The 11,338-nt window shown below is 39.0% G+C and overlaps 1 protein-coding gene across 2 annotated transcripts; it reads left to right on the forward strand.

The window, feature by feature from the left end:
• Window positions 1-775: 775 nt before the first annotated feature.
• On the forward strand, window positions 776-9,107 carry prpf38a (pre-mRNA processing factor 38A). 2 transcript variants are annotated; one of them, XM_080886362.1, is made up of 10 exons: window positions 776-988; window positions 3,023-3,182; window positions 4,270-4,391; window positions 5,593-5,678; window positions 5,763-5,873; window positions 6,732-6,838; window positions 6,981-7,007; window positions 7,107-7,198; window positions 7,963-8,011; window positions 8,850-9,107. In XM_080886362.1, the coding sequence occupies exons 1-10, from the start codon at window positions 859-861 to the stop codon at window positions 8,893-8,895; spliced, it is 930 nt and encodes a 309-aa protein (XP_080742488.1). In that variant the 5' UTR covers window positions 776-858; the 3' UTR covers window positions 8,896-9,107. The 2 variants fall into 2 exon arrangements, with proteins under 2 accessions (XP_080742488.1, XP_080742489.1); XM_080886363.1 differs by lacking the exon at window positions 6,981-7,007.
• Window positions 9,108-11,338: the final 2,231 nt, after the last annotated feature.

Below are 11,338 nucleotides of genomic sequence, written 5' to 3' on the forward strand. Positions count from 1 at the left end.
ATGTGCTATAACATAGACATAATAGTAAATGTGTGAGTCTTTACATTGTAGATTCTCACTGAAGGTATTAAAACCGTGAATGAATACGTATCGAATTATGTAGTAAACAAAAAGTGTGAAATAACTCAAAACATGTTTTATATTTTATATTTGTTATATTTAGATTCTTCAAAATAGCTACCCTTTGCTTTGATTACTGCTTTACACACTCTTGGAATTGTCTGGATGAGCTTCATGAGGTAGTCACCTGAAATTTTTTTCCAACAGTCTTGGAGGAGTTCACAGAGATGCTGAGCACTTGTTGGCCCCTTTCCCTTCACTCTGCCATCTCATCCCAAAACATCTCGATTGGGTTTAGGTCAGGTGACTGAGGAGGTCAGGCCATCTGGCGCAGCACTCCATCACTTTAATTCTTGGTCTAATAGCCCTTACACAGCGTGGAGGTGTGTTTGGGGTCATTGTCCTGTTGAAAAATAAATAATGGTCCAACTAAACGCAAACCGGATGGGATGGCATGTCGCTGCAGGATGCTGCGTTAGCTCTGGTTCAGTGTCTTTTCAGTTTTGAATAAATCCTCAACAGTGTTGCTAGCACCCCCCGCGACCCTGAAAAGGACAAGCGGAAGCGAATGGATGGATGAAATTGAGTGTCGTTTTTTCTTTGTGTGTGTGTCATTTTTGTCCACACGCCATACCAGCTGGCGGCGGTAATGCACCGTTTCGCTGTTTGCCAACAAGAAGAAGCGGAAGGAAGAAGAAGAAGAAGAAGTCGAACCGGAAATAATATTTACTCTTTCCGGTTTGGCGTCTAAGGTTTTCTTTTTTTTGTTCATTTTCTCCATGCCAGAATAGTAGTATCATGGCAAACAGAACCGTTAAAGACGCTAACAGTATACACGGGACTAACCCGCAGTATCTGGTGGAGAAAATCATCCGCACACGAATCTACGAGTCTAAGTACTGGAAGGAGGAATGCTTCGGTCTCACCGGTTAGTAGTGTCACCAGTGAGCTAACGTTAGCTTCATGAGGGCTCATTTTAGCAAGCGGGTTACTATCGACATTAAGCGGGCTCAGTTATATTCTTGGGGAGATAGATAGAGAGATATTTTTAGGCAACAGAAATTATTTTATTTTAGGCTAAAAATTCAAGACACAGTCATACAAGTACAACACACATTAAGATGTGTCCTGAACTGCTCCTTGACTGTGCAAAATATTATAAACAATAAGTAACTTTAAATTAGAAATCGGAAATTTTAAATTAAAAAACTGAATATGTACATTTTGCAAATGGAATATTAAAGTGTTTGTACCATATTAGCACAGCAATGTCTGACCGTGCAATGGAAGTAGAATAAACAAAATTAAGTAACGTAAACACAGTAATTGAACTGAGTGACTATAGTTATTTAGTGTAATGTAAACAGTGACTGGAGTACAACAGTGACCAGAGTAATATAAGCAGTAGGTAAGCAGCATGATCAGTGTAGCAGCGTGTGCCGTAATAATAAATCAGATACGATATGAAATATGACAAGAATATAAAATAAGGTCCTGTTCTAGACCCTTATGGTGATGCTATGAGGGGAGTGGGGGCATGTTCTGATTTAAGCCTTGGATGGTCTGAGGATAGAAGCTCCTCTTGAGTATCTCTGTTTTTGTCCTGATAGTGCGAAACCTGCCTGATTGCAGAAGTTGAAACAGTTTGTTACTGAAGAAAGGCTATAGAAAAAATAAACAAATTTAACACATGGTTCTGTAACATGCCGTTGTGTTTCACCCACATTTGTGACTAAAAACAGACCTGCAAACATATTTAGTTTGACAACATTAAGTCCACGTGGCTCCCAGTTTTATACAGAAGCACTGATAACACAATAGCAGCAGTGATGATAACACTGGCATAGTTTAACATGGAGCTGAACTCTGTTTACACTTACACATGCACCGGGAAGAGCAAATAGGCTTAGCTGTTACAGAGAAGCTGAGGAAAGAAAACGTGTTTCTAGAGCCCAAAAACAGCAGTTGTTCCTGTAACCACCAATAAAACCTATACTGGGAAAAAGGTGGCAGGAGCCCTTCATCAAAGCGCCTGATCAACAAACACCAAAATTTGTTTTACACAGAGAAAAATCTGCAGTAAGCCTCCAAGAGTAGTATTAAAACATGCTGTTAACTTGGTTTCATACCATGTTTATATTACACAGCTTGCTAAAGGCTGATGGCAGCCTTTACAGCCTTACCTGCAGCAAACGGGGGTCTAAAGGGAGACATGGACTGTTCTTGGCCATATTTATTTAAAGGCTTTCGTAACATTTTTCAGATTGCAATTGAAATGGTGTAAAATTTTGTGTTTATGAAATTGCATTAATATTGAAAAAGTGATGTCACTCCCAATTTGGTGCATTCCAGCAAAAGGAATAAATGTTAAAAGACCTCATCTACCTCAGAAATTAGAGACTGTTCTGGCCCTTCCTGTACAGTGTTTTTTACCAAGTCAGTGGGAGTCATTGGTTTCCAGGTCCTCCTAAAGTCCACAGTCAATTCCTTGGTCTTTGTCCCGTTGAGCTGCAGATGTTTCTGCTTGCATCACATGAGGACGGTCCCTTCTGGTGCCTCAGTTGTGCTGATGATCTTGTCAAACACACAATGTTAAAACGCACATATTGTGGTCTTTCTGTCAGGCAATCAACAATCCAGGACACAGCTTGTTGTACTACTTAGGCATTCCTTTCTTCATCTTTCTTCATCTCCTTCTCTGATAGTTGGATACCACAGTAATTGACTCAGAGTGCTAATATGCTAATATGTGAGGGACATCACTCCCCAGTTCTGAAATGGTACTGGTAGTAAAATAGTAGTAGAACTGTAAACTTCTAATCTGTACAAGTCTGTATACCTCTGTTCATTGTCTAATTGGAAACATGTATGCAGGTGCATTTGCAGGCAACAATTGTATACAATGCAATTTGTATTTATAGTTTTTTGTTAACAATGCTTTTGTATGTTGTTTCATCCTCAGCTGAGCTGGTTGTCGACAAAGCCATGGAACTTAAGTATGTTGGTGGAGTTTTTGGTGGAAATATCAAACCCACTCCTTTCCTTTGTCTCACGCTGAAGATGTTGCAGATTCAACCTGAAAAAGACATCATTGTCGAATTCATAAAAAACGAGGATTTCAAGTGAGTTTTCTGCAGAGAGAAAAGGAGTAAACACTTATGTTGTGTTAATTTTCTCAACCAAGTTCATAGTGTATAGAATTCACTCAAACTCGTGACACTTTTAGGCACATTCCCACTATTTTGCTTAGCTAAGGTTGTAGCATAGTTGTAAAGATAACAGACCTTTATGAACATTTGACCTTAAGAAAAAGTTGCATGATATTTAGAATACCCATATATGATTTCTTATATGGCTGTATGTTATCAGTGCAAACAGTGGCATTGAGAATGGCATTTTAAATTGCTCTTTATAGCAGTATTATCACTCGAAACTTCAGATCAGTCTATTGACCTTGAAGGAGAGGTCAGAGGTCAAATGTGACAAGATTTTTAACCTTTATATGGTACTTTTTTAATGTTCAAAATACACACTTGTAAGAATCATAACTTAACTTTTTGTTCAGTTGATCTTGGTGGATGTAAGCCAAATTGTAATAGATTATTATGACCCTTGAGTTTTATCTGAATTTCTTCAAAACTTTTTAAGCTTTTGTGTTTACAAATCGAATGATGAACTCAAACACAAATGTGATGAATCACCAGGGCTCTCAAAATCGCTAGCCCGACGTCCCGGGGCTAGCGATATCTCCGGTCGGGCGACCAAAATCTATCTCAGCCCCACCCGTCGGGCTATATGATAGCGGGGCTGAGATATTTGTACATTTCTTCAGTTAATTTGTATGAGTGAAACCTATTTTCCTCGGTTTACTTTGCTGCTGTCACATGGCTGTGTATTTGTTGAATACTTTATTGATAATGATTAGGTAAGGAAAATATGTTTCTGCTATTTTGTAAAATTGTTATTAATAAAAAGCTCTGTAAATTGTTTAAGTACTGTTTTATAGTTTTATGTGTTTTTAAATGTCTTTGTGCCTGAATGTGATCTTGCTGATTATAATGTTGCACAGCAGTTTGGTAAACTGTTGTCGGCAGTCAGCAGCGTGTGTAGCACATTTCGTGCTGGATTGATTAAGAATATATTTTTATGTGTGTAACACATAGATGAGGTATGACATGTTCGTGCTCATTTTTTTCCCTTTTCTTTTAGATATGTGCGTTTACTTGGAGCGATGTACATGAGGTTAACTGGAACTGCAGTGGATTGCTACAAATACTTGGAGCCTTTGTACAATGACTACAGAAAGATTAAGAGCCAGAACAGAAATGGAGGTGAGTTTGACAAGTTAATCTATAAATGACTGGACTCTAACTGGTGTTGGAGGGAGGTGAATGATATCGCAATATTTCAAGAAAATTTGCAATAATGATATTTCTGACATATAAAAGAAAAATACTAAACATTTTATTATTTGCTCGCTGCTTGCAATCAGCAGTACTTGCAATGTACAATGTAAGTGCATGAAATGCATTCTCCATCTTTTCACATGAGCTAATGTCACTAATAAACTTCCTAATTTGAAGTGTGAATCTTATTGAAACAAGGCCCCAGCACTAGGAGCATTACAGTGTAGCAGTACTGACAGCATGAGGCAAAGGTGAGCACAAAAGTGGCATAGGTGTTTAAGTATGAAACTACTGGTTAACATTTTAGATTAACAATAATTAAAGTAATTTAACCTTGTAACTTGTCAAGAGCTTGTACAGAATTGTAATATAATAAACCTGAATTATGTTTTTCTAAGTCAATTTTTATATGTTTTATACATTTATTCAATTTATGTTATTTTATACCGAAACTTGAGACAGCACAGTCCAGAGAAGTGAGGAATTCATCAAGCATAACTTTCACCCACTAAAGAATATAAATAAATAAATTACAGTAAAATGTAATTTGACATCTTAATAAAAAAATATCTGTTTTACTTGACTATTGTTCTTCTCTTCTTTTTGTTAAAACAGTATTTTTTTTAAATTCATTGACAGTATTGATTCTGTTTTACGATTGCAAATAAAGAATTTTGACTTTTTTCTCAGAATTCTGAGAAAAAAGTCAAAATTCTGAGAAAAAAGTCAAAATTCTGAGAAAAAAGTCAAAATTCTGACTTTTTTCTCAAAATTCTGGAAAAGAAGAAGAAAAAAAAAGGACATGCCCACTTTTTTTTCCCAGTGGCCCTAATCCTCTTCCATACAAAGCACTTGCACATACTAGTGGATTAAACTTTGCAATTTAGGACAACGTTGGCAAAAACCTTACATTGGGTGGTTGTTTATATTTGTAGGCGTTGTGCATGTATATGTACACCAATCAGGCACCAATCATTCAATGAGACACTGATTTTTTTCGTCATTGTGACACTTGTTAGTGGGTGGGATACGTGAGGTAGCAAGTAAACATTTTGTCTTCAAAGTGGATGTGTTCGAACCAGGACAAATGCGTAATTTTTTTTATTTTATTTGTAAATTATTACAGAGTTTGAGGTGATGCATGTGGACGAGTTCATCGACGGGCTTCTTCACGCAGAGAGAATGTGTGACGTCATCCTTCCTCGGCTTCAGGTGTGTTAGTGTCATTTTTGTATATCTGACCTGTTTGACGTGCCAATGTCATTGACTTTTCTTTTTTTTATGCGTGTATTACAGAAGAGGCAAGTGCTGGAGGAGGCTGAGATGCTGGACCCAAGGATTAGCGCTTTGGAGGAGGACTTGGATGAAGTAGAAAGCAGTGAAGAAGAAGATGAGGAAGAAGATAAGGTTAAAAATAAAATTATCAGTAAAAATCTACCATATAAAACTGATGCAATAAATTGGTGGTTTCTGATTGACATGTTCATTTTCCAAATATATTTCTAATGTTTAAAGAGCCCTCACTATAACAAAACACAATATGTTCAACTATCAGCTTTTGTTTAACTGCACAGTTAGCATATGTTCAGCTTCACTGAAACATGAAAATCCATCTGTAATAGCAGTAACGTTCTGTACTGCCACAAGATGGCACCATCCATCCATCTTCATCTGCTTTATCCGAGGCCGGGTCGCGGGGGCAGCAGCCTAAGCAAAGAGGCCCAGACCTCCCTCTCCCCAGCCACCTCCTCCAGCTTATCCGGGGGAACACCAAGGCGTTCCCAGGCCAGCCGAGAGATATAATCTCTCCAGCGTGTCCTGGGTCTGCCCCGGGGCCTCCTCCCGGTGGGACATGCCTGGAACACCTCACCCAGGAGGCGCCCAGGGGGCATCCTTGTCAGATGCCCGAACCACCTCAGCTGGCTCCTTTCGATGTGGAGCAGCAGCTGCTCTACTCTGAGCCCCTCCTGGATTGCCGAACTTCTCACCCTATCTCTAAGGGAGAGGCCAGCCACCCTTCGGAGGAAGCTCATTTCTGCCGCTTGTATCCGCGATCTGGCACCGAATATGTAAAAACTGCAAACACAAGTAATACAGATAGTATTACATAGTGTAAATTAGTTCCTTTGCAATACAATGACTGGTTTAGGTTGCTCAGCTCAGTTATATAGAGGCGTCTGCATAAAATAGCTTCTATGTCCACTGAAAATGTTGTCTGTTAGTGGATTAACTGAAAAATAAAAACATGAATGAATTTGGTTGCAGATGGAGAGAATTCAGACTCCTGAGCCACATAGACGTGGTTACCGTGACAATGACAGACCTCGCCGCTCCCCATCACCACGTTACAGACGCAGCCGTTCTCCCAGACGGTACTCATTGTGCTCATCCTTACATTTTCTTGAGTCTTCATATGTTTGTGAATAAGACAAGTAGACTTGCAGAGCAACCTTTTCCCACATTGAGTTTATACAGTTGCTTTCATTATGGTAAGCTCCATTATTTCTTCTTCAGGAGGAGCAGGTCTCCAAAGAGGAGAAGGTATGACTGCGTTTTGCATTCACTTTAATCTTGTTAAAACTGCACTGCTAGTATGTGTGTCTTACAGGAATATCTGTGTTTTTTATTGTACATAAACAGCCCCTCACCACGGAGAGATCGCCATCGCAGCAAGAGCCCCCGGCGCCACCGCAGCAGGTCCAGAGAGAGACGCCACCGCTCCAAATCACCAGGTAATTAAAGGGGAGATCAGTGTTCTGTGGCCATATGGTGTAACCACAATAACAGACAGCTGAGAATGGGGGAAAATATGGGTTATTAAAGAGTCTGCAGACATTTAAGTTAAAGAAGCAACCAAATATATCATTCATATGATTTAGAACATGTATGTTCTCCATCAACTTGGAGTTCCAAAGCATTTTAGCCATTATATCTTTAACTGCTCACTTACTAATGAACAAAGCACTTTGTTTACAGTTAATCAACCAAAATTAATCGATTGGCTTGTTACTGTTATTTTTGTTATATGTATATATATGTACAGTGGTGACTCGTTTATCGTGGTAGTTACATTCTAATAATAACCCACAATAGGTGAAATCCTAAAATAAAAATAATATATGGTTGAATATATATCGGACATTCTTACCTCCAACAGGGTTTTTAAAAAAATGCATGCAAACCATAAAACACCTGAGCCAGACATTTTTGTGGGACACTCAGGATCAGGGCCAGTGGTCCACAGGATGACTTGGATTCAAATTTGTTTTCATCTGTTTATTTTTTGCAAAGATTTGTGCCACAATATCAGTGGGTTTTAAACCACTGAAATGAAGCCAGCAATCATAGAAATTCATGTTGTTCTTCTGCCATCCTTTTGGCAACTGTGTTTTAAGTTTTTAGCACTGGAAATGTTCAAGTTATTTCCATAGTTACATAAGTTTGGAAAACTTTTGTCTATAACTAAAAATGACTTGGTGTCATTGTTGTGATCCAGGTCACCACAGAAGCCACAGACATCGCAGCCATTCCAAGTCCCCAGAGAGGTGAGTATTATTATTATTAATGTATATCTGGGTAACGTTATTTGATTAGTGGGCGCTGTGCTTCCTGGTCTTGATGTCAGTGACTTCGATCTCCTCCTGTGACCAGCTTATTATCCCAGCAGGGTACCTGATCACAGGCATAGGTGTTGATAGCCCAGATCTTGTTCTTACCATTCAGTTGACTCCTTGCGTACTGCTCCTTGGGGCTGTTCATCTTGTAGCCAAACATCTCATGATCACTGCTGCCATAGATCAGCTGGTTAGTCTCGGTAATGTTTGCAGTACGTATTGTCCGTAGTGCTGCATTCACATCATCTAGAAGACCTTCAGAGGGTAATTTATGTAATCTTGGTAACCGGCTACAGAGGGTCCAGGATCCTGTCTTTCAGGTCAATTCCTCTCTCACTTAACGATACTTTCTTGATACCCGGGGCTTCATTCTCACCCAAACTTGGGTATCTACCCCTGACTTGTCGTCTTGGCTCCCCCTTGTGTTGCATTTGTGTTGTTCCTTGCCAGTCTCTAGCTGTGAGAGCAGTTTCTCCATTATACTTTCATGATTTTAATTGTCTATAAACAAGTAACTAAATTAAGTAACTAACAAGAAATAGCACAAGCACACTATACTGTGCCGTAATTTGATATGGGCTAAAGACAGAAAAGAAGGAGGAAGAAAGAGAAATGTGTATTTTTAAGCTCCAGGTTAAAAATAACAAGACAGAGAGGGAGAAGAAAGAGTTTCCCTCTGTGTGCATATTTGTATTCACCAACTCCAGTGTAGTGGTATTAGAATATTCATTGTTTATTTAACTTGGTTTTGTTTTGTTTCACGTTACAGGAGTTCAAAAAAGAGTCACAAGAAGAGTCGAAGAGGAAACGAGTGATTTTTTTCTTTCTTTTTGTTTTTATACCAAACTTTCAGAAATCTGCTTTCTAATTCCTGTGTATTTGTTTTCTTTTCCCTTGTTGTTTTTTTATGGGGGGGGGGAGTATAAATATATAAAATATTTCATGTAAACATGTTCATTGTGCTTAGAATGTGTTTCATAATCTGATTTGATCTGACATTTCAAAAATAAAGGCCCCTAAATTGTGACTCTTCGGATGTTTTAAGGTTGTTGTTGTTGTTGTAATAGAATTAGTGGTAGTAGTAATAGTTGTTATTATTATTATTATTATTATTATTAACTGATAGGCAAATGAGGGAAGTTTGAAATTTGTAAATGAGATGAGGGCTGAGGGAACTGAAAGTGTTTTACCACTCCCTGATTTCCACATTTTCTTTGCATGTTTGTAACATATTGAAACACAAGTAAATATGAATTGTAGTTTCTAGAAGCGGTTAGTAGTAAGGGGTTGGGGAAACTTTGACTGTGTGAAGAGGAGTGTGCCCCTGGACTTCCCCTCGATTCCCCCGGAGGCCTGCGTTTGAGTCCAGCCTGTCCGGCCTTGACTATAATAATGACTGTAGAAGCTACCGGAGCACAGAGGAGAAGAGCTGGTGAAGCCTGGACACTGGGTGTTTGTCAAGGTCATAAAAGAAAAACATGGTCAACAACCCAGGTAGGAGGTATGATATCAGACACTGCTGTCCACACCTACTGCTGTAAAAATAGCTGAGCAAAATACCTGGTTACATCGAACTCACTGTGACACACAACGAATCCCACACCTACACAGGAGTAGTTGTAACGGATAATTGGATGTTTTAGACTGCCTCTGAAACTAATATTTCTTGTTGTGTAGCTTGTGCACCTGCTATGCCAACACTGGCCACATCACCATTTCGACTACCATCAGGTAATTGTCCAGCCAGCCTAGCATGCATGCTGCAGATGTTTAGAAGTCCTTCGCTGTCCCCAAGTGTAACCTGTATTTCTTTCTGCATTATTGCATACAGCAGGGCATGCAGGATGTTCGGAACGTGCTGTTGAACGTTTATCCCTAACAACACTGCACCTAATGGCACTAAACCAAGCATTAGAAGGGCTCACTGGCCTGAAATGAGTCAACACTTTTCCATGCATGGTATCAGTCAGCATTTGCGGAAATGAACAGGATATTGAAATCCAACTCGAAGTACCAATCCAGACGCCGCTTTCTCGTGGAAGACCCTTCCCCTGATCAGTCTTGTCAAGGAGATCTACAGATAATTCCTTTGACTTCAGTTTGGTTTGTGCTCTGACTTGCACTGTTAACTTTGGGATTTTAAATAGACAGGTGTGTGCTTTTTCAAATCATGTCCAGTCAAGAGAATTTACCACAGATGGACTCCAACCAAACTGTAGAAACATCTGATAGATGATTACTGGAAACAGGATGTATCAAAGCTCGTTTTTTAGTGTAATGTTAAAGGCTGTGAATACTGTAAATATTATATTTTTGTTTTCAATAAATTTACAAGAATTTAAAGCGAATTTTTTTCCACTTTGCAATTATGGAGCATTGTGTACAGAATCTTTGAGGTGAAAAACAACATGACTCTATTTTGCAATAAGGCTGTAACATGAGAAAATGTGCAACAAGTGCAGTGCTGTAAATGCTTTCCAGATGCAATGTATTTTTGTCAGTAAATGACAGTGACAAAGTTTTCTCATGATAGTCTGTCCTGGTTTAGCAAAACTGTGCACCTACCCTTGTCTGCCGGAAGGATGATGATGATATTACTAAGCGGTATGAGTGCCGCCTTCTCCTTGATACTGATATGCTTACTTATATATTATATATACTTATATGCTTGGGTCTTTGCATTGCTAAGACAGGCCAAAACTTTAATCCACAATAACAGTCTGAATAGGGGAAGAAGCTGTTTGTGGAAGTGTGGGACCTGATTGACCTGAGGAGTCAGCCAGTGTGTAGCGGGTCAAACAGGTGGTGGGATGCAAGACAGGAGGAGCTGGCGATGGCCTGCAGGGGTGGCAGAGCGCAGCCAGTGATTTTTTGGGTAGTGTTAATTACGCTCTGCGCAGCCTTCCTGTTCTCAGTAGTGACCCTAATGCAAAAGCAATGTATAAGTCATTGCAGTCATTGTGTAAAAGCTTACATTCTTTGTGGAGTAATTACATGCTTATCACATGTTTGCTTAGGAAAATTAGGAATTGTCTCAAAACTGGTTTGCCATATGAATGGGTGGTTCATTCCTTTAGCCATTACATTAATCATTTCATTTTTTAACAGTCAGTTTAATAATAAAATTCCATGACAAAATATTGCAACAAAAACGGAAAACCTGTTTGGAGACATTATCTTATAATTAGGTATGTCATAATTACAAATATTCTGATCTTGTAATTCTTTTTGTCAACATCATTGAAATGAACCAGTAAG

The sequence above is a fragment of the Rhamphochromis sp. 'chilingali' genome, assembly GCF_963969265.1.
Source record: "Rhamphochromis sp. 'chilingali' genome assembly, chromosome: 7".
NCBI classification, from domain to species: domain Eukaryota; kingdom Metazoa; phylum Chordata; class Actinopteri; order Cichliformes; family Cichlidae; genus Rhamphochromis; species Rhamphochromis sp. 'chilingali'.